This window comes from Pithys albifrons, chromosome 1 (genome assembly GCF_047495875.1).
Source record: "Pithys albifrons albifrons isolate INPA30051 chromosome 1, PitAlb_v1, whole genome shotgun sequence".
Classification (NCBI taxonomy): domain Eukaryota; kingdom Metazoa; phylum Chordata; class Aves; order Passeriformes; family Thamnophilidae; genus Pithys; species Pithys albifrons.
Genome location: NC_092458.1, coordinates 116,022,855 through 116,046,703, shown reverse-complemented (window position 1 = coordinate 116,046,703; position 23,849 = coordinate 116,022,855). Strand labels below are relative to the sequence as shown.

The 23,849-nt window shown below is 48.2% G+C and overlaps 1 protein-coding gene across 2 annotated transcripts in view; it reads left to right on the top strand.

Annotated features, from left to right (window-relative positions):
• Positions 1–2,093, top strand: part of SLCO2B1 (solute carrier organic anion transporter family member 2B1) — a 39,395-nt gene extending 37,302 nt beyond the window's left edge. The window contains exons 13-14 of one of the 2 annotated variants that reach the window (XM_071564454.1): positions 494–614; positions 1,435–2,093. In XM_071564454.1, the coding sequence (XP_071420555.1) occupies positions 494–614; positions 1,435–1,609 (296 nt within the window). In that variant the 3' untranslated portion in view covers positions 1,610–2,093. The remainder of the gene's footprint in view (positions 1–493; positions 615–1,434) is intronic. The other variant, XM_071564445.1, reaches the window with a different exon arrangement.
• The last annotated feature ends 21,756 nt before the right edge of the window (positions 2,094–23,849 follow it).

Here is a 23,849-nt window from a genome sequence, read left to right as displayed (position 1 = left end):
TGTGATGGGCTTAAGCTCTGCCAGGGGAGGTTTAGGTTGGCTATCAGGAAGAAGTTCTTTACAGAGAGAGTAATCAAGCATTGGAATGGCCTGCCCAGGGAGGGGGTGGATTCACCGACCCTGGAGGTTTTTAAGGTGAGACTGGACGTGACACTGAGTGCCATGATCTGGTAATCAAAGTGGGGTTGGATTAAGGGTTGGACTTGATGATCTCAGAGGTCTCTTCCAACCCAACTGATTGTATGATTCTATGAGGATTCTGTGATTCCTGGCATGAGCAGTGAGAAAGAAGAACCCACATCTCAGTGTGGTGCAAACACACAGCCCACCCTTGCTGTGTTGTGCTGGCCCAGTGGCTTCATGGCCCACAGCAAAGACCATCCCAAACCACTTTAGCACATGGGTGTGAATCCGACACATGGGAAGCCACCAGGCTTGGGGATGTACCCATAGAGCAGCTCCCATGGCATAACCAAGCCCGCTCTGGTTCCAGCGTGGATGCCAGGGCCCGTCCTGTACGGCAGCGCCATCGACACCACCTGCATCCTGTGGGAGAAGAGGTGTGACAGGAAGGCAGCCTGCAGATACTATGACAACACCCGCTTCAGGCAAAGGTAGGGATGGCCTGGCAGCAGGAGGGCTGAAGGTGCAGAGGGAAACCTGGGGGGAATGTGGCACCCACATCCCCCCAGGCATAAACCGTTGGCAAACAAACTCCCCTGGGCCAGGAAAATCCCCAGCAGTGCCCAGGAATGGTGTGGAAAACGGCTGGCACAAGCCCAAGCCCTGCTAAGGGCTGTGCAAAATTGCTGTCTTAGAACATAGAGGTCCAATTCCAGGAGAAGCTCTGCGATCATTCACTGGAACAACCTCCCTGGGGACACGGTGGAGTCCTCATCACTGGAGGCTTTCAAGATAAGAGTGGACAAAACTCCAAAACTCCAGATAATCTTCCCTAGGCTCCCTTTCCCACAGAAGGTTGGACCACAGGAGTTCTTGAGGGCCCTCCCAACTTGAGCTGCTGTGTGATGCTGTGGTGACTCATTTCATCTGCATAGTCACAAACAACCTGTCGTGATGTTTTCTTCATGGGGGGTGAGAAAACCTGATGTCTTCTCCCTAGGAAAAATGCCTCAAACCTGCCTGTGACGTGCTGCAGGGGGCCTGGGGACATTGGGTTAGGGTTAGGGTTAGGGTTAGGGTTAGGGTTGATGCTCTGGGGTTCATCTTCCAATAGAACAGCCCAATTCAACACAGAAGACACCAAATCCAGCCTGGGCACTGCAGGGAGGCTGGAAAGGTGATGATACTCCATCCCCAGGGCAGATTCATCATTGAATGACTCCCTGACCATGAGCTGCAGCAAGTCCTTTTCACCCTCGATCCCAAGACAATGCCCTTGCCACCCTGATTTGTTGTGTTTCCTCACCACAGGTACCTTGGTCTCCAGTTTTTCTTTGAGGTGGGAGCATTCCTGTGCTTCATGGCTGTGTATGTGATTCTCAGGAGGCAGGAGAGGGAAGCCAATGAGGGAGCAGAGACAAGGGGAAACCCAGAGAAGGAGAAACTGGCAGGAAGCTCCATAAAGACCCCAGAATCCAAAGTGTGACACTAAAAAGGTGAATTGTGATCTGTGTCCAGGGAGGTGAAGCCACACGTGGGTGAAGCCACCCACATCTGAACTGTGAAGGGTGGATGGTGATGGACCATGGGGCTGCTTCCTGATCTTCTGGGTGGGAGTTAACTTCTCCTGCACTGCCATGGGAGTCCATCCATACGTTGTTCTACTCCTGCCTCCTCCACGTCAGTGATGCAGCTTGTTCCTCCACATGGATTATTCCACACACATAACCTGTGGATGCTGCAACCTTCTGGATTTATGTCCTCCAAAGCGTTTGTTCCTGCTGACAGCCTTGGTGATGCCAGCACCAAGCATTAACCATGGACCTGAAGAGTTTTGTATGGGGGTGTTTTTTAAAAAATAAATCATTCTTAAGAAATGGTTTTGTACTGAACCCATAGATCTTGGTGAAGGATGGTCTGTCCTTGCCCCCAGAACGTCAGTTGTGTTTATTCCCTTTCCTCTCAGGGTGTTAGATGGTCTCTCTTCCTTGAAGGCTTCATCCAGCAGCAGCTGACACTGCTGGGATTTTTGTCACTGGCAGTGGACCTTTCAAGGGACCAACCTGCCCATCTGCTGTGGTGGTGATGGGCAGGGATGAGGATCTTGGGGAAGGGAGAACACCGAAAGGCACTGGAGATCCAGCCCAGGAGAGAAACTCCAATGCTTAGCAGCATGGGTACATTTTTCAGCAATAATATTAATAATAATATTAATTTTTCAATATGAATATTACTTTTTATATTGATTTTAAATATTATTTTAATATTATTATTAATAGTAATAAGAATTATTAATTCTTATTTTTGCATTATCAATACTTACTTTCTGATTCTCATTGCTTATCCCTAAAGCACCTGAGTGTTGAGGCTCCTTCCTGGTTTGCAGTTGGAGGAAGGCAGAACTTCTCCCAGGGCTGCAGGATCACAGAGGGAGGTCCCTGTGCAGACTGGGCAGAGCTCATGGCTAAGCCATCTGAGCACAGAGCCCACCAGCCTTGCTGTGCTCCTTGAAGGGCTTTGTGCCTGTTATTATGGGGTGCAAGCTGAGTCTGGGGCTATTTTGGTGTAGCTTCCTCTATTTTCTGCATTCTTCCCATCCTGGGGCTCCTTTCCACTCAAGCCCAGATTGTGTTGCTGGTCTCCTACCACCAGTGTGCAACCACAGACCACAGGATAACTTGTAATTTTTGCCTCCAGAATGGAATGTAGTAGAGAAAACAGAACTTCTAAGTTCAACCCAAATATGCAGAAAAGAAATACACAGTGGAGGAAATTCATTAATTCCTCCTTCCTTGGTAAATAGTCCTCTGGTGAGGGCTGGGGTGTGCAGAGAACTGCAGTGGGGGAGGATGGGAAGGTTTAGATATTCCACCAGACTCTCAGCCCAGCCATTTTGAGACCCAATTACCACAGTGCAGACTGAGAGATTAATTTGAATTTTTTAGAGGCTTGCAGGGTTTTTTTCCCCTATTTTTGTGCAGTGCTTCATGTTCATTGAGATGGTTGAGACTTTACAGCCCCGTTCACAGCTATCAACTCAGAATTGCCTTCTGGCTTCAAGGAAGGTTCTAGAAGGCAGACAGGTGTGTGAGTGGATGCTGAGGAGATGTAGGTGGACCCATTCAAGGAAGAACATACTGACCACAACCCCCCAAATCTCAGGGAGTTTTGCACACTGCTCAGTTTTCAAGCCATGACTTGGCAGCATCTGTTGTTACACCAGACAGGAGTGGAATAAGAATGAGGTTCTTTGGACAGTCCACGATGCTCACAGGGGTCACTGCAGCTCTTGGCAGCCCAGGAATTTGTGGCATCCTTGCTGCATCATGCGGAGAAGAAGGTTCTTTCCTGGCTCAAGGCGGTTTCCTGCCTTGCTGAGCACAATCCCAAGTCGCTCCAAGGTACTTTCCAAACCACAACAAATAAATAACAACACAATTTATTTTGCATGGAGTGAAAATTCAGGAGCTGCCACATGCTTAGCCAGGAATCTACCACAAATTTGCTTCTTGGCTCAGAGAAGCTGTGGCTGCCCCATCCCTGGAAGTGTCCAAGGCCAGGTTGGAGCAACCTGGGATAGTGGAAGGTGTCCCTGCCCATAGCAGGGGATGGAACTGGAAGATCTTGAAGGTCCCTCTTATCCCAAACCATCCTGTAATCCTCTGATTCTCTTCCCCACTCCACTGGAGACCCTCAGAGTGATGTCTGTGCAGCCTTTCTCAAAGCTCCTCAGAGCCCCCTCAAGCCACTGGAAGCACTTATGAAAAGAAGGGGGGAAAGGGCAAAAACTAAACCCTTACAAAAAATAGACAGGAAATTCAATCACCTGCCTTGGACTCACGGTGCTATTTCAGGTGGCACACAGGCTCCTCCATCCCTCTCCTACCTTGCTGGGATCATGAGGGATGCAGGAGTGACCTGCAGGATGGCCTGGTCAGCTCACCCCAGTAAAGCCTCTTCTCCCTGCTGGCCTTGGGGCTCCACATCCATTTTCCACTTGGCAAACTCCCATCAGTCATAGGAAGGCTTTGCTCTGGCAACACACAAGCTGGTACAGCCTGCATTCTCCCTTTGCTGGTTCCCCATCCAGCAGAGGAGAGATCCCTGTGGATAAGCATACGAGGTTATTGCAAACAGTGTGTCTGAGCTTTGTGGTCTGCTGTGGGGCTTTTGCTCTGGTACTTTGCATCAATTTGGGCTGGAGTTTCCATCAAGAGAAATAAACCCTCTTTTTTCCCCTTCCCCTCCTCTGTGCTCTTTCAGAGCACTGTTGAAAGGGACTGACTTGCCAGAGAAGATTAAAAGGAGGCAGTTTGGAAAGGCTGCTCCTGCCGGCAGCAGGGAGGGAGATAAAAGCCAGGGAATATGAAAAGATTGCCAGCAGCAAGGGAACAGGAGGAGGAGTGTTTGATGGGGAACAAGGGGCAGGCAGGTAGGAGGGTTGCAAAGGGAAGGAAGCAAAGGAGCAGCAGCAAAATCCACCCTGTACTGTTCTCCAGGTTTCCCCCAGGGAAGATATTTCCCTGGAGACAGCTTAAAATAGAATTTACAGAGCACTTTGGGATATACCTCAGGCAACAGCCATAAATTGCATAGGGGAGATTAACAGGGGTGAATCCAGCTGGGCCAGAACTCCATGGACTTCTGGAACTAAAGCACTGGATATTTTCCAGCAGCAATTTGTGGTACCAGGGGGGTCACAGACCTGGAGGTGCTGGTGAGAATTGCACAGAGTCAGGAGGTGGAATTGAAACAAGAGGGAAAGACCCAAAGCACTTACAGAGCCAAGAGCGCGGTGCTCATTCCTCTGGAAAAAGAGCAAAGCTGAAGCTTTTAACTAACCTGCCATCCCCTTGGTGTATTTAACTGAGCTCCATCTCTCCCTAGAGTGCTCTTGCCACTGCTCCACTGCAGTCAAACCCACAGGGTTTCTCCTGTTCTTCTGCTGCTGTTGAAAGAGCAGGTTTTTCACCAGAGGGGACAGGGATGGTCCCATGTGGATTTTGTGGCTGTTTGCAAAGCACCAACAAAACGTGTATCAAAACCCTGTGAATGTTTCCATTAAAATTCAGTCAAAGTGCCTCTGGCAACCTGAAATCTGTTCCCAGGAAATGCTCATTAAGAGACACACTTTGTAGCAAAAAGACAAAGAATTGCTGTGCCTGGGACTGAGCAGAGCTGTGGATAAAATGCAGCCCCCAGGCCAGGGAAGAGGAAGGCAAATAATCCATATGTGTGTGTACAAAAGGTAGAAATGCATAGTTGGGAAAATCTGGGAAGTTCCCACAAGGATACTGCAAAGATGAGCCAAGGAATCACAGTTCACAGAAGTTGGGGGTTTCTGGAGGATATTAGAAGGCGAAAACAGAAATCAGGCAAACCCAGACCCAGTGAGCACTGGAAAAACGCTGAAGAAATTACTAATCCATCACTTGGATCATGATGTCATGGGTTGTGACAGACAGATCACATCAAACATCTAATTTCTCCTTTGGGCAGGTACATGGCCCACCTGGGGAGGCTGTGCTACCTTTTGACTGAAGGAAGGATTTTGACCCCACCTATTTCACATAAACTATTTATCAGCCACATGGAATTATGCAGAGAGGAGGGGAAAAAATGGAGAAAGAACAGGCTGAATTGGAAAGCTTCACTTCCAGGGTTTTCAGGTAGTTTGCTGCCTACCCAAAAGGATTTCTCTAGAAGGATCTGTCCTGTCTCTGGTGCTAATCAATATTTTAATTAATCACTTGAGTGATGAGAGAAGCAGGAGGTAACAAAATTAGTGCTGCAGATGCCAAGACTGGAATTCCAGTAATTTCCAGCAGACTGGAGAAATGGCCTGAAATGGATAATGGTGGGATTTAACACCCAGAGCCAAACAGGAAGGAGAGCTGGGCTGCAAAATCTGGCCTGGGGGAAAGGGAATGGGGCAGCCAGTTCATCCACAGCAGCTGTGAGGCCTTTGTTTTTAGGAGAAAAAATATAACTTGGAGGAAAAATGGAAGGGCAGGAACAAGGTTCCAGTGCAATGAGGAACCTGAGGGAGCTGCAAAGCCCTGGGTCGAGTGGTGGAAGGGTTTAGGAAGGAGTTGAAGCTCATATGATCCCTTTAAATTAACTTGGCATTCACCAGAATTCACTTGGTGTCCTGTACAGAGAAGATACAACCCCTTGCACTTTGAGGCATAAAAATTATCTCCCTGTGTTGCTAAATTGAATATGTTTTCCTACTTACTGCAGAGTGTATCTCCTCCAGTTGTGCTCACTTGAAGGCCCAAGCAAACAGAGCAGAATAAATCAGGAATTATCTCCTGTGTTTAGAGACAGGTTGAGTAATGATTACTCATGAAATATGAAATTCATCTTCGGGGCTTAATGTACTTGCAACGAAGTTGGGCAGGAGCTTGTTGTTGAAGGTTCTGAAATGATTGTGGTGAGGGAACAGCATCTTTATCCTGCAGATCTGATAAGAACTGACACTGCATCACTGAGCATATTCCCAGCCTCACCCGAATCTGCTGCTTTTCAGGGTGCTGAAGGACAGAAGTGCTTTCAGACAGAGCTGATAAAGGGCTGCCAGAACATTTTAATCTCTCACTTTTCCACTTAAAATGTCATTTGCTAAAGAGACCAGAACCTCAGATGGTTCCAAGCTGTGGACACTGGTATAACTTTCTGACCAAACTTCAGGAAAAAAACCCCAACATTCCCTGGCTAAACTTGCTGTTGAACCCTTCTTGTTGTTATACCCACTCTTAAAAATGGTCTCCCTTTCCACTCTTCCCATCTCCTGCCTCTCCCAATGCCGTGACCTAAATACACACTGGCCACTGAATGTATCCAAACTGCACTCAGGAAGTTTGGGGGGCTCTGTTTCCATATTTTTTGCCTCCCAGTTTCTCATTTCATGTGACTGTAGGAGTGCTCTGAAGCAAAGCAGGGCATAAATACAGAGACATCCCAAAATTCTTGCAAAAATGCCACCTATGGGGAGGAGGGTCTGGCCAGGCTGAGTTGTGGTGGGAGGGGTGAGGAGGAGGTACCAGCTCATGCCCCATGAGCTGCCCTCATCCTGCTGTCCCCTGGGGAAACAGGACAGATCCATGCCCAGCCCCAGAAAAAAGAGATGCAGCAGCTTTACCTGATTCCTAAAAAAATCACAAAAAAAGCCCAAATAAGCAAGATTATAAGGCAAAAGACACTCAGTACAGACCCCTTTCCAAAAAAATACTTGTTATTGCCAGTGAAGAGGAATCCAAGACAGATGGAAAGGCCCAGACATTTTGAAGTCGTTGCATCATTCCTCAGATGATCCTGAGCAGCCTTGGTGCTGGCAGGAACAGTGGGTGAAATCCAGGGGAAAAGACTAAAACTCAGCCGGACTAAAAGAAATACCACCTTCCTTTCCTGAAGGTCTCACACTGAGTCTTGCCCTGGTCTCCTGGCCCTGGAGCAGAAAGAGTCACAGCCCTCCTGACTGTCCCCTCCAGCAGGGAGGTGACACATCCAGATGTCCCAGGGCTGAGCTGGGGCTCATCCTGGCCTGAGATGTTTAAGCACACAAGGGTTGCTCTGTGTGCTGTGTTGAGGTTTCTCTGGTGATCTGACAGGCAAGCCCAGAGGAAATGACAGCTTTACAGTTTCCTGGAAACTGGAAAATAAAGCTGTGATTAGCAGCTGGAATGTCGGTTCACTGAAACAAAGCCCAGCTGCAAAGTTTCCTGCAGTCCTCATACCTCGGGGGAGCAATTGCAGAGGATGTTCTGGGAACAGAGGATGCAGGAGTGAGTGCTATCCAAACAAAAAACCCAGGTGTGAGGCAGCTCAAGCAGGTATCTGCTGCAGGGACGTGCTGCAAGGCAGCGGCATCTCCCAGCAAGGTGATGCCTGGTGTCCTGTGTGGTCTCCCCCAGCTTATTCCCACCCCCTGGACCTGCCCAGCGAGGGCACTGCTCTCACCCGCCCATTTTCCTGAGGCTGGGAGATGCTGCAAGTGGAAGCTGTGCACAGAAATACAGGGATATGAACCCCCCAGCAAAGATTCATCCTCTTTTTAGCTTAGAGTCTCCTCCTGTAGCATGGGGAGGGCAGAGAACAATTCCAAGCAAACTCTTGGGTGTATCTGGTGCCTCAGGGCTTGGAAAAACATCTCAGTTGGTGAACTAAGTAACAGTTTGGGAGTGCTGGAGACAGGGATGCTGCTCCTGGGGGCACTTGCTCTGTGTGTCACATTCCCCTCAGACTTGTTCAGACACAGCAATAATAAGGGAATTCAAAGTCCTGAAGCCAGGAATAAACTGTGACATGGGTGACACTTGTAATTGAGAGCTTCTTAATTGCTGTGTTTGATTAAAGAGAGCTGGAGGCTTTGTGCATAAAAGGCAGAGACTCCAGAAACCCAGGGAAGGAAGAAAAGAGGATAAGAAGATGGTGGGAACAGAAAAAGGCAAGATCAAGGAGAAGAAATACTTGGGAGAAATCTTGTTCCAGTAGCAGAGATAAGGGAGACAGAAATAGAATGAGTGGTTTCACTTGTGATCACATCCATGTTTATTCCTGCCCTTCTGGGGCAGAAATACAGGGATTTGTGCTCTCCTGGAGTGAAATGCAGCAGCTATTTAACACCACAAAGGCCCAAAGATAAAGGCAGCATATAAAAAAGAACTAAAACCTACCGGGAAATTGCTTTTTTTTGTTAAAGTGACACCCCAGGGAAATGGGAAAACCTTTCCTTGATGGCTGCACTGCCAGGAGGTTTGTGCTCCAAAAGGCCATGAACATTTGAGTCCCAGATGTGTCTTCTGCTTCTGCAGCTCCAGCCTGAGGAACTCCATCCAAGGTCAAGGAGACATCCATGTGCCACCATGGGTGGTGCCAGGCCTGAACAGGATCCTTCTGGATAGGGGCAGGATCTCCTACTCTAAGATATCTTCCAGGAATATTCCTAAGGTATAATATGGGGAATCCAAGACAGGGTGATGATGAGCATAGAGAAGAAAAAAGAACAAGAGGAAGGGGGAAAGATTCTCTTTTTGGAGGGTAAAAGGAAATCCATGTTATTCACTCACATCACAGCGTGATGCTCTTTGCCATCACAGGGGGGCAGAGCAAGGGGAGCAGAGCTGTTAAGTACCCAAGAGATGAAGGGATGGGGTTCCAGCCATTCCCCACCACCTTTAGTGTAGTTTTGGTAGTAGGAAATCCCCTGCCACGGTCACAGGGATGTCCTTCCCGCTGTGCTGGGTTACCTGGGAGCAGGCACAGCTCTTGTTCCTGCTGCTTTGGAATGAAGTTTGTCTCAGCTGCTGTGAAATGGGCCATTCTTTGTGTCCAGTTTAAGAAGAGCATGGTCACCACAGGATATGTGCACCCTCCTCAGACTTCACTTGCTTCTTTTCCATCATTTTCTTTATTTCCAGGTGAATATACAGAGTAAGAGCCTGGCTATGGTGGTCAGAGTTGGATGGGCATGGATAGGAATGGCTCAAGGCTGCAAGGGTGAGCTTAGTTTAGGTAAATCCTCCATCCTGTACAGACTTTTTCCAGCTCAGATGCCTCTTCTCTTTGCATGAACTCCTCAAGACTGAGCTCATTGCTTCCAGGTGGAAGTTGGAGGTTGGGCAACACTGCAAGAATAAAAACACTCCATTTCCTCAGCCAGCACTTCCCCCTGCTCTCATTACTGCCCTGGCTGTTGTCTGTCCTGTCTCCAGCCAACTCTGAGCAAGTCTGCTCCCTGAATGCAAACTAATATCTCAGTTAGAGCTTAGTGGGGAGAGAGAAGAAGGAGAAATGTTGGTGCAGCAGAGGAGTTTGTGTCTGAGCACTGGGCTATGTTGGGGCAGGTCAGTTACTACACTGGGGATTTCCAGGAAGAAAAGCACAAACATCTTCAGCTGCAGCCAAAACCTTCAAGAGACCCCTGAAAAGGCTGCTTTGCACTGGGGCTTTTAACATACTGTGAATGCACCACAAAGAGCTTCACCTGTGTGTAAATTTTGACCCTGAGAAATCTCTGTCTTGAGAAAAATATTGCAAATAGCTTTTTCCCCTCCTTCTTTAGAAACCTTCAAATGTTTGGTGAGGTTATCATGACAAACACGTGCCCTCCCCAAAAAACACCCTGCCCCAGCAGCACAGACTTGTAGAACTTCCAGACTTATTAGTGCAGAGAATCATCAGCAAGAGAACTCAGGTTCAGTGGCTCCTAATGATTTGCTTTGTGAAGAGGGACTCACATCTGAGTTGGTACAACTGCCAATTTCTTCTCACTGATGAATTTTTAACTCCAGGTCATTTGTGTCAGATTCTCCTCAAGCTTTGACAAATGTGTGGACTTCTGTCCCAGACAAATGGTGGAAAGCTCAGGAGCATCTTAATGGCCTTCCTCTGGTCATGCCTCCTCAGCCCTCCTGTGTGTGACAGGGATGTCCTCAGGAGTTTCAGGGCTGTCGCCGTGGCTCCCTGAGTGAAGCTGCTTTTGGAGAATCACAGTCCAGTTATCTCCATGATCCTGCTGGGAGATGGTGCAATTCCCAGGAGCAGCATCCTCTTGGCCTTTCAGTATTTAAAGGGGATAAACAGGGACGTTATTCAATATTTAAAGGGGATAAATAGGGAAAATATTCAATATTTAAAGGGGATAGATGGAGACGGGATTTTTAGCAGGGCCTGTAGCAAGAGGATAAGGGGTGATGGCTTTAAAGTAAAAGGGAAGATTCAGACTAGATATAAGGAAGAACTTTTTTACACTGAGGATGGTGAGGCACTGGCACGGTTTTAGCAGAGAGGTGGTGGCTGCCCCATCCCTGAAAACATCCAAGGTGAGGTTGGACAGGGCTCTGAGCAACATGATCCAGTGGAAGGTGTCCTTGACCAGGGAAGCTGGACTAGGTGACCTTCTAAAGGCTCTTCCAGCCCAAACCATTCAGTGATTCCGTGATTTTGCAAGCTGGTGTGCAGGAGCAATTCCACCCCTCTGACTTTATTTGCCCTTTTCAGGCATGCACAGAGCTCTGGCTCATCTCTGCAGGGCTGACACAGCAAGGAGGGGACAGCAAAGGTGGTACTTTGCCTCTTCTCCCCTTCCAGACCACGGCTGGACTGCTGGGTCCAGTTTCCACATCTCCCTTCAAGGGCAACCCAAACAGTTCATGTGACAGGAATAAGAATGATCAGTGGCCAGGAAAACATGAGCTCCTGGGAAGCAATTGGTGTCATTTCACCTGGAGGAAGGACGGCTGAGAGGAGACACAAGAGCTGTGTTCAATTATGTAGAAGGTTATTGCAAAGAGGGGGAGAACTGCACTGCCAGGGACAGGACCAGGAGTCCTGGGCTGAAATTACAGCAAGGGAGAGCCAGGGTGAGAGTCTTTAGAGCCAGAAGGAGAACACAGCCTGGGGCTGAGTGTGAAGGGTTTAGTGAAGTGTCAGCCAAGAGGGGTTTCATTGGCATCCCTGGTTTTGGGACAGTGTCTGTCATGAATAAGCAGTTTAGGGTCCCTTAAAGAATCCCCATATTAGCCAAAATGGGTGTAATATAACCTTACAAAATTGCAGCTTAACAAAGTTCAGTGGCAATGTTCACTCTATTACTGACCACAGGGATGGAACACACAGAGGAAAATCAAGTTAGAATCGATTTAGAATGATTACACAGAGACTGGAGACACAAAAGGGTGAGGAAGACCCTCCTGCTGAGTCACCAGGTTCAGAGTAGACCCCCTCACGGTCTAAACAGTGGCCAGGTCCAGTCTTGGTCTCAGACTTGGACAAGGATTTATGTCTAAATGAATTAACTACATGGATTTAATTAGTATTAATTCAGCTTGCTGTCAGAGACTTAGGGGGTCTCTCTGCCTTGGGTCTCTTAGTCTTGGGGGATAAATCTCAAGCCCTGAGAGACATCTTGGCTCAAAGGCAGATCCCCACCACTCAGCCATGCAAGGAGAGCTGAGGCAAGGCCTCTCAGGCCATGCTATCCATGGAATAAAGCCTTTGGCCCATGGCCAAAGCACATACAATGGCAAAGATGAGCATGAGACTCCTTATGCCCGGAGTTGTCTGTGTCCCTTGATGACTGAGACTTGGAAAAGCCACCACAGTTCATGTGTTGATCACAGGATTTGTCTCCCAAGCTCATACACATCAGTTCTCACAGGGTAACTCTCCTGCTCTGTGGGTTTCCTGGAGGAACTCTTGGCTCAGCTGCAGCTCAAGCTTTCCCCTCCCTTGTAGCCAAATTGCTGTTGGTTCTGCAAAGAGGGTGAGGCACACCCACCACAGTGTCCAGCTGAGCTCTCCCAGTCCCTCCCAGTCCTGGCTTTGACTAATATGGTCTCAGACACCCCAAATGGCTTGTCCTGGGTTTGCTGTGAGCAGCCCATGAGCTCAGCACCACAAATTATGGGGTGAGCTCACTCTGGGTTGTGCTAAGAGCAGAAAGCTCTGCAGAATCCAGGAGGTTCCATCAGCTGTAGATGCACCTTCTGGAAAGCAATTTTGGAATTATGGATCTGCTGCTGTGGCCAGGCTCTGAAAGAACAGGGAGATGGATGGGAGAGGCTGCAGGGAATAGTTATAGGAATGATTCAGGAGCTGGAAAAGCATGTGAGAGATGAAAGAAGCCCTGGCTGTGGGAATTATTGCAACAAAGGTTGAGGCTGCTGAACTGCTCCCTGTACTTCCCACTGAAGACAGAGGATAGGAAAGGATCTCCAATGATCCTTGAGATGGAGTTTGGGTGTTCACAAAGCATTTGACCAAGGCTCTCAGGCACAGGGTGTGATTTTGGGGTGTGCGGGGTCAGGAGTTGAACTCAATGATCCTTGAGGGTCTGTTCCAACAGAGAATATTCTATGTTATTTGGAGGATCCCTGGCTGGCACAGGCTGGGGGAGAGTCAGCAATTAAGCAGTGTGGTTAGTTGCAGGCTGCATTCCTGGGAAGTCTGGGAACACTCCCTAACCCTGAAGGAATTGGCCATTCCAGCACTGTTCCTATTCCAGACCCTCACATGTCCTCCCTGCTGCTCCGAGGAACCTCCTCAAGGATCCTTTTGCTAAGGACAGATGTTGGCAGCTGGGATCGTTTTGCCAGCTTTAATTGCACTGCTTATTTACCTTTCTTACAGCTCACATTTCACTTTTGAGTCATTTCAGCCCCTCTTTTTCTCCACATCCAAAGCTAAACCAGATGGTCCTGCTGCAAAAGGCAGAGCACAACTTTGCTTATGGCTTCCTAACCAGGTTTTACTGGGTCCATCATCAATTAAAACTGAGATGGAACCCAAAAAAAGTCATTAGCAGTCTAGCAGAGGGTCAGAAAACAGGTTATTGACTTGCTTCACCACAGCTCCGAAATTCTCTTAAGAATAGAGCACTTTAGATTAATTGGGGGGAAAATGGATTGGAAAGTTTCAATTAAGTTGATGTCATAATTTTGGATAAAAAACAGCTGTTCTGCTACAGCTGTAGTTCTCTCCCTGACTTTAATTGGTGTCCCAGGCCCAGTTGTCTGTATTGATAAAAAGCTGCCCATAAAAAGGATAATTGGCATTGGTTTAAGAGGTATAAACTCTTTAAAGAAAAAAAAGATTCAAACTAGACTAACAGCAATACCTTTTTTAACCTTCTGGAAGTTTTGGGGAATTCTCACAGCTCTATGCAAGAGTGAGGTGGGATAAACAGGGAGAAGAGCTTGATGCTTAACAGCACAGCCACTGGAATATTTAGCAGTGACCTCTGAGCCCCCTGCATTAACATCAAGGACCTCCTGAGCTGGGTCATCATTTAACCAGGACCTGAGCAGTGCAGAAACATTTTACAACCAACCAAGACACAGGGGAGCTGAGTGAGAGTCAGGGATGCCAGCACTGCTAGGAATGAGCATTTCTGCAAACAGGAAACCAGGATTGCTCATGGCCAACAGGAAAGAAGCCCATCCCATCCATAACTCCTGTGGATGGATCTTTCTATCAACAACCCTGTGTGAAAGGTTTTTTCATAGAATCACAGACTAATTTGGGTTGGGAGGGATCCTAAAGGTCATGTTATTCCACCCTCCTGCCACAGACTGGGGCACCTTCCACCAGACCAGGTTCCCAGAGCTCCATCCAACCTGGTCTTAAACACCTCCAGGGATGGGGCAGCCACAGCTTCTCTGGGCAACCTGTGCCAGGGCCTGCCCACCCTCACAGGGCAGATTTTTTTCCAGCCTGGAGAACTAATGGCTTTCCCACACTGCACTTCCCTGGCTCTGCAGAGGCAGCACCACCCAGCACTCACAAACTGAAGTTTCTGAACAAGCAAGTTTCTGACAGTGCTCCAGAGTAAAGCAGGGGTTGCTCTCCATGCCTCTGCCTTGCCTGGCATTTCAAATGTGCCAGGACCAGAACAAGCCTGTAAGGTCCTGAGGGGTGCCTGGTGCTCAGGGGATGCAGCAGTGCTGAGCACAGAGCAATTCAAGGGTCTGATGAACCTGTGCTGGGGAAAAGGAAGGAGAAACTGAGTTCCTGGTCTGCTCCATGAGGTCCAATAATCCTTCACTGCATTTAAATTAAAAGACTTGGAAGTGTGGACTCTGATAACTTCAGGCTGGCAAAGGGCAACTCCCTTTTCTTGCCCTGAGCCTTCCCCGGGGGCTTTTGCTGAACTGCCCCATTTCAGCAATGCCACCACTTCTGTTTTAGGTGTTTATACCCTTCAAACCACTCTGCACATGCATCAGAGTCTCCTTTGCCATCACTCACTTGAGCTTTTCATATTTAACTCTTTTAATAATCTGCCAATAAATCACTCCCTCCCAACCCTTCATCATTCCCAATGCTGTCCTCAAAACTCCCTCCAGCGTGATGACACCCATCAGGCAACTGAGTTAATTAATGGATGGCAGATCTCTTCCAGTGCTGAGCTGCACTCCTGGAACACAGTCTGAAAAGGGCAAAGGAAAGAGAAGATCAGGTTTGACTCTTGGGTGGGCCAGCCACATCTCCAGAAAGGAAGAAAGGAACTCAAAGCAGAGCTTTGCAAGGTTGCTGAGGGTTAAGTGGGTGACACATCTCTTTGGAAGGTCAGGAATGGGGTAAGGACACTGGGATGGACACTGCCAAGAGGGAGATTTATTAACCTCTTGTTCCCTTTTTTTTCCCCAGCACTCTCAAAGTCACCTACTTGATTCTGCATCACTTCCAAAAAAAGAGTTGCAGGTGCTGATAACATCTGACATGTCTCTGATTTACTGAAAAACTGCTGGGGAAAGGAAGCAGAGATAAAGGAAGCCAATTCATCCAGCTATCCCATGTGGATAGATCCTCTGGAGACTCCAGAGCTTTATACCCTGCTCTGAAGACCATCCAAGCAGCCTCACCTGCATCAGGACCTGTCACAAACCCCTTGGCTGCAGGGAAAGTCCCTTCTCCAGCTGCTGGGCAGCATCCCCATGACTGACCTGGGCCTGCCTTCCCTCCTCTGAGGTGCAACAGGGCAAAGAGGGGTTTCTGCTGGGCAGAGGAGGCTGGGTAGGAGCTGGTCCTCATGTTTGCCCCATGCCCACAGTGGTCTGAATGCCACAGAATCACTCAGGGCCTGTCAGGATGGGGAGGTGAGGGAGATAAACAGGGCAGCTTTGTGCATTGGGGATGCTGCAGATGTGCTTTTGCCCTCTGGAGTCCAGGATGCTTGTTGGGTTGCTCATGGTGGCCACCACCAGCTCCAGGATACAGATGGAGAGGTGCAACCTTCCCCTGATCTCTCCCTGGCATCCACCACCTGTTCTTTGCCTAAGACCCTTCCCAGAGTCCTTCCAGTTTGTCATCCACCCCTCTTTTCCGTGCCCATGTGGGCAAGGGAGCTGCAGGCAGGTCCAGGCTCTGCTTGCCAGTCCCACAGAGACCCCTGGGAGGACAGGTAAGATCTGAGGGCAGGTGGGGCAGGTGCCAGAGCTCTGCCTGCCTTGATAGACACTGACAGGGAGAGACATCACCAGTCTCGGAGCATTCCCATTGATTGTTTCCCAGAGAAGCTGTGGCTGCCTCATCCCTGGAAGTGTTCAAGGCCAGGTTGGGTGGGGCTTGGAGCAACCTGTGAAAGGTGTCCCTACCCAGAACTGGATAGTCTTTAAGGTCTTTTCCAACCCTTCTAGTAGGATCATTAGGGAAAATTTCCCCTCCTTTGGTGGAGGGCACCAGTCTGGTGGCTGGTTTCATGACTGACAAGCTGATAAGTGATTGCAGAAAAATCTGACAACATCTCCACATGTCCCTGTAAGATTCCTACTGTCATTCCAAACTGTTTACCCTGAGATGAGCATGAGAGGAGAAAGAAGTCCATGCAGATGTCATCCATCTGAATAAGACTGGTGACCTTGCACTTGATAACCCTGCAGGCATTGAGCCCAGGTCCTCTGTGGACTCAAGCTAGTACAGATAATAAACTTGAGACACAATGTATGAAGCAGTTATGCTGCTTTCTGGTAAAAGGGGGGGTGGGGGAGGATGTCCTCAAATAGCAGCAGCCAAGGAAAAAGCTCCATGAAAAGGTCAAGGATGGGGGGGGTTGCTGGGGACTGAAGGAATCCTCAGAGGCTGAGGAGGTGTGAGCAAGGCTGCAAGGCACAGAAGAGCTAAGGAGAGCCAAAACCCACTTACAGCACATTCTGAAGAGGGTTGTGGGAGAGCTTTGGGGATTCTTGCTAGCTCTGAATACCACACAAGGACTTTGCCTTCAATATTGCAGCTGAAAGCAAAGGATATTTAGGAGGTCCTCTGCTGCTTGTTCACTCTTTCTTGGCAGCTCACTCCCATGGCAGCAAGTCCAGTGAAATAAAATGATCCTGGCTAAGAGAAATCCAGCCTCAGTGGATTTTCAGCAGGAAAATAACTCTAAAGGGGTATGACACCCTCAAGTGTTCTCTGAGTCAGCAGCAGTGACATCAGGGGGCAGGAGGGGTTCTGGTTTAACCAGCTCCCAGACAAACCAAGTGTTTCCTTCCTTCCATGGGGAAGAAGAGGGACTTTGCAAGCAAAGGGTGGGACATCAGCACATGCCTTGTTCTCCCATCAACCTTCCCTCCCCTCAGGAACTAAACATCAAAGCAAATATTGTCTCAGTGACCAAAGAGAGAACAGGGCCTTTTGCTCTTGTTTGTTGGGCTTCTTTAAGGGTTGTGTCACAGGGACATCAGAGAAGGCCTGAAACAGAGCAGGAGCACTTCAGACAGGCCTGGGGCAATGCATGAGGGGAATGTCTTAGGAGGGGATAAGCAGGGGCCCTCAGCTGCTGGAAAGCAAGGAAGAGAAATCCTCAAGGAAGGAATAATTCTCTCTCCTGCAGAACTGATGTGCTGTGGTGTGGACACTACTCAAGGCAGCCATTCCCAGAGATTCTCACTTCCCCTGTGGACTCCATCTGCTCATTGGGAATATTTGCTCTGGGGGGAATAACAAGGCAGGAGACGTGTCCTCCCCTCCTAGGCCTGGTGATATCTCATTTTGCTGTTCCTTCTCCGCTCCTCTTCACTGTAAGAGCCTCATGGCAGATGTTTACTTCTGCTTTTACTCCAGATGGAATATTGGGGCAAAATCCAAATCAAAAAGCCTGTTAACAGCTTCGGGGTAGGAAGCTGCCAAACTGCTGGAGGAGCCTGCAGAACTCCTTGCAGGAGTGGGTGGGCACTATCCCTGCCAGCACATGCTGCTCCGAGGATGCACAGAACCTACATCCCAGACGGGATGAGCACTTGCTGCTTCAGCACCACAGTCTGGGCTCCCAAGAACCCTCCCGATCTCTTGATTTCACAAGTGATCACCATTTTCTAGAAAAAATTGCTTTCTTTTGCTGGTGTTCCCTGACTCTAATTCTTTCTCCAGGTACCCTCCAGCCTCTTCCCAGGCAGAGACCTCTCTCAATGGGTTGGAGCTGCTACAGAAATGCTCCTGTCCTTGCACACCAAGATATGAAAGTGTCCAGGGGAAACTATTGAGGACTGGCAACTAGATTGTCCTTGACACCCTTTCTGGACACCACAAACCCAGAGATAAGTCCAAGGCAGACACACACACTCCTCCCTCCTCTCCTGACAGTGTTTAACCAGGACAAACCCTCCCTGGCCCCTGTCATGAAGGAGAGCGGCAGGTCCACCTGCTCTCTGCTGTTTGTGTTTGGCCAATATTTACAAGTGGCTGTGTGACATCTCAGCTGTTTAACCCTGAGTTGTCGCAATCAGAGCTGTCTCTCATGTTGTTTTAGAGGCAGGTTTGGCTCCTGCCAGAAGCGGAGCCATGGGTTTGTAGAGACCAGGCTGTTCTTCCCAGGGAAAAGACAAAAGATAAAATGAAGACAAATATGAGGATTGCTATTGTGCCAGGTTGTGATATCTGAGCAAATAATTTCCCTCCGACCTGCAAGGCTTGAGGAGGAAACAGACAGGTAAACAAGCCCTCTGATCACCACTGGGCTGGTAGGAAGGGTACACAACCCAAGGGAAGCCTCTCTGCTCCTGAAGTGTCTTCTGGGTGGAGAGCTGGATGCTACAGAACATCTCAACCAACATCAGGCCCTGGTGTTCAGAGGAATAAGATCCAGGGAGAGGTTTGTCAGTCCTCAGCCCACTCCCATACCTTGTACACTGAATAAAATAACCCCCTCAGCTCTGTCTAACCCTTTGCACTTGGGGGCCCACCCTCGGTTTGCATCCACCTCTGCTCCCAGCATGGCCAGAGGACGGTGCTGCAGCTTTGCTGTGCAAATCCTTCCCCGAATGCAGCACCCTCGGCTTTACTGAGCACAGGGCTGAGCTTTGAGGAGGTGGCTTAATCCTTATCAGCTGAGGAGAATTTCATCAAACAGGCAGCAGTGGAGAAATGGAAATGCGGAAGATCCATAATTCATGACGGAGCAGCCACAATGTAATAGGTGCGCTCAGCTGACACCTTGTACTCCACGCTCAGGATGATGTCAGGCCATGTGGGATTAGCCAGACAGGAGGTTTTCTGAGAGCCCTTTGTTCTGCCGAGCTCCATCCGCGCGTTCGGGGTTGGGATGAGCTCCGTGCCCGCAGCGACCCGCAGCACCTGCTTGGTGTCAGGGAGAAAAGGGCTTATTTACACATAAATGAGAAAGGCAAATACCCTCGATAAACGCTGGCAGTGGCCAGGAGCGAGGGCTTAGTGGCAATTTCCTTCCCTGCTTTGCGAAGGTGGAGATAACCTTGAGCTTCTCCCCTCCGGGGAAGGGCCGTGGCCCCAGGAAATGGCACAAATCCACGGATGCAGGTGTGTCCTTGTCCACAGTACACAGATGGGACACAAAGATGGGATCTGAAGATGGGACCTTCACCTGGTGAAGGTGAAGAATCACCAGGGCTGTGGGTGACCCCAGGGAAATGTGAATCCCACGGGAGTTATCCTCCCAATCCCTGCACAGGAAACCCAGCACTGTTTCTCTGGGGCAACTGTCCTGCATTAGGGGAAGAAATCTCTGGGGTCTGGGTTTGTTGTAGTTTGTTTTCGGAGTTTTTTTCCCCCAGTGAGGAATGTGGGAAGCATGAAAAGCCCAATCTGGTATCCCTCCCCAACTCCCAATCGAAATACCAAAATAACCGTCCAGGTTCTTCCCAACGCATCCCGAGGGAGGGGAAATTGTCTTTCCTCTGCTCAGATTCGAGCCAAAGGCAGATTGATGACAAATTCCTGGGGTGGGAGGGGGAAGACCCAGCACTGCGTCCCCCACAGCACCACTGCCTTTTCCGGTTTTTTCTTTTTATTTTTCTTTTCCTTTTCTTTTTTCTTTTCTTTTTTTTTTTTCTATTTATTTTTCTTAATATTTTTCTTTTTCTCTTTATTTCTATTTCTCTTTTTACCTCTTCCTTTCTTTTTCTCATTCTTTGCCCTTTTATTTTCTTCTCATTCTTTTACCCCTTTCTTCTTTTTTTCACTTCCTTTTTCTCTTCCTTCCCCTTTTTACCTCCAAATGATGCTTAATCCCTCAGGCAGTTCTTGAGAAGAACTTTAGCAAAGCAGCCAGGCAGAAGCAGAGCCTGCAGGGACACCTGCCCCTGATCCCACCACACCTTTCTGGCAGCGCCAGACACGGCGTTTCCTGCAGGAACGAGCTATTAAATTCCTTTTAGCACCATCGCTGTCTCTGATTCATTGGAGCTTCCAGCGCGGCCGAGGCTTGGAGCATCCTCCCTGCTGGGTCTGTGTTTGCCGAGGGCTCGAGAGCCCTCTGCTGTCCACCCATCCAGCCCCCGGGACTTTGAGCACTTGGGATTGTGCTGCTGCTGCTCCTCACTCTTTCCACAGCCCCAGGATGGAGGTCTGCGATGGATGCGGTCGGAGCAGATCGATATGCTGGGAGAGGCTCACCAGGTCCCCAGCAGTGCTGCTTTAAAAATGTACTCATGTGGCTTCGGGACAGCTGGGGATTCACAAGGTCAGGGAAGGGACTGATGGGGCTTCCTCGAGTCCAGCACAAAGTCCTCAAAGTCGCTGAGGTTCTGCACAAACACCTTGTGTGTTGCCTGTACCTGGTGGGTCTCCATCTCCCATCACTTGCAACAGCTGCTTTCCAGCTGTGCAGGATTCCCTGCAACAAAGAGCTGATCACAGAATCACTGGATCATGGAATTACACACTGGAGAGGGTGGAGAGGGACGTTGAAGATCATCCTGTTCATGGGCAGGGACACCTTCCACTAGACCAGGTTGCTCCAAGCACTGTCCAACCCAACTCTCTCATCCGACCTGATGAGCCCCTCTGGGCCATCAGAATCATCCTGGGCTTGGCAAACACCCTCCTTTGGATGTGGAGAGAGCTACCTCTGGAAGGGAAGAATGTTTCTGCTCCATCCCTCAATTCCTTCATGGCTGACATTCTGCCTCCAGTGTCAACACTCACCTTGGGACTCTGTTTTACCTTATGCCAAATAACCTTAATATAATACACCTTTTAATTAACTATAATCACTTATAATATATGTACTATTTAATTACAATTTTATTGACATTTAATATAATATAGATATAATATATATTATTAATATATTATGTAACATCAATACGTTATACATTTTATGAAATAATAATACTGTGATATATAATAATATATCTCTAACAGCATTATATAATATATTGTAATTATATTATTTAACACAATATATTAACATATTTTAATATAATAGATTATATAATATATAATTATACAATATAATTTATATAATCGATGTTATATATTAATACATATTAATTATTATATGATAAGTATTACTATTATTTATACAAGTTTAATATAATTTATTATTGTTATTATTATTAAATAATTAATTATTATTATTGCACTGTTTACTTATAGCATAATACATGTGTTTACAGTGCTCCCATTTTGTGTAGAGGTGCTAGGAAAGTTGGATAATCCCTGCCATTCCCACCACAATCTTATAAGTTCATTCCAGCTTTCTTACAGATACTTTTGGCTCATTTATATGCACAGAGAAAGATCTGTGGTTGTACCAACATTACCACAAGTCTTCAGCAGCATTTCTAGTTGAAGTGCAGGGAAAAAATGGCTGGATTCAATAATTCATATCCTCATAAAAGTGGCCTAAATGGTGAAAGGGAGAGTGAAACACCAACTAGTCCCCAGAGCCACAATTCCCCACTCATGCTGGTGCTGTTACCTCAGACACAGGATTTTCCTTCTTACTTTATTCATTGTCCATAAAAGCCTTGTTAGCCCATTCCACTGGTTATACATTATTTATATGTGACATCTCTTTATTTGGAGGATTTGCTCCCCTTCTGGCCCATTTGGGGTGTGTGGGGTTTCTGTCCTTCCTTGGGTTGCCAAGCTGTGTCCAGAGACACAGCATGGGACAGAAACCCTCCAGCCCCACAGCCAGGACAATTCCAGAGCCCAGACTGCTCCCAGGATCAGCAGAAGGATGGCAGGAAGGATGCAGGGAAAACCCCTGTGAGACTTCCTGGCATCTCCTTTCCCCACACGAATTCCAGGCAGGCTGCAGCAGTAGAACCTCACAAAGATGCTTTAGGAAAAGGAAATATTCTGATGGCAGTAGCAAGACTTTTTGTTGTTTCCAACCAAACATGGAACAACCCTTCATTTTTATTAGGTATTCTTTTGTTCAAGTGGGAACAAACCGGACCCCAATCCCCCAACAAGTGGTCAGGCTGTAGGTAAAGTGTTTCCAGAGCCAAAGTCCTCTTTTGCCCATCCCTCAAAGCCAGGCTGGGAAGATGCCTCATCTCAACATCACTTGGGACAGTGATGGCAGCAGGAAGGGGGTTCCCCACCATGGGAGCAGACAGGTCTGATCCCTGGGGGTCTGCCTGGGCCACACCATCAGCCAGTGGGAAATCAGGGAGGGAGCATGGAAGGAGTTCTATGGAGGAGAAGGAGAGGCCAAGGTCTCCTGTACATGCCCTGGCTGCTTGTGCCTCTGGAATCCAATGCCTGCTTTTTTTGAGGAATCACATTTCGGTAATCCAGTGGTACTGAGATACTTTAAGGCTAGGACCTGTCTCTGGGCTCAGATTGGAGCAGACATGTCCACTCCAGCAACAGCTCTAAATGTCCATGCACCCCTGAACTTCACACTTGCCTAAAAGTTCTGCTCTGCTCACCATTTTCCTGGCCAAACTCATATTTTCCTAAGGACAGGGACACCCTGCCCGATCAACTTAGGCCACAGAATCATCGTTCAATGGTTTGGGTTGGAAAGTGTTGGGAACTCATTTCTGAGTCTCTGGAGACAGCCAAACTAGGCTGAACAGGGGGAATGTCATCTCTCCTGCCTCTTGCCCTCACATGGATCACATCCTGAGTATAAGCCAGAGATACCCCACTGATCCCAGTTACAGTGGCTTCTCCAGCCTCACACCAAATCCAAGCTCTTGCCTTCATTTGCAGGCACTGCCTGGTCCATGACATGCAATTTGCTCTCTCAAATGCTGCTGGAGGTCTGTTCCTACCCTTCCTCCTCCTCCTCCTCCTTTCCCTGCTCACCACCAGGGGAGACCATCCACCTTGTTGCACAAGGACTCAGAGCCAAGTTTGCACTCCAAAAACCACAAGGTTTTGTGCCTTCCCTTTGCCCACCCCCATTTAATGTTGGTAATAATTGCTGAGATTAGAGTATTGAGGGATATTCCCCCTCTCCTGGGAGTTTCCTCAAGGAAAACCAAATAATTTTGCAATACTGACACTCTTCTGGGCTCTGCCCTGGTTCAGATGCCCCCACACCAGATGCCACCCGGCCAGGAGCAGGTTCCCACTGTTGGAGCCAGGCTGTGGGTTTGCTCTGGCTGTGGAGAGGAGATGAGGGAGAGGAAAACCATGTTTTGCCTCCTCTGAATCTTGCTGATTAGCGTTCAGAATCTAATGAAGCTGGAACGAGGATCTGCTCTTGTTTCTAATGGATCATGATGCCGAGGTGGCTGGACTCTGGCTGTGGAAATGGAGGGCTGTGCTAATGTGACAAGAATTAATGAAACATAACCAGACTTTCATATAATTAAAACCAGTAATTGCTGGAAAGATGGCTCATGCAAAGCGATGGGCTGGGGGTGGGCAGGCCTGATTAAAACTGGTGACTGGCTACAAATGATTAGATTAAAATCAATTAACTGTAGAATTGCTGTCTGGCATATGGAAGGATAATTCAGTTACGTAACTGACAGCAGGATTTGCACTTTGCAAATGTTGTTTCA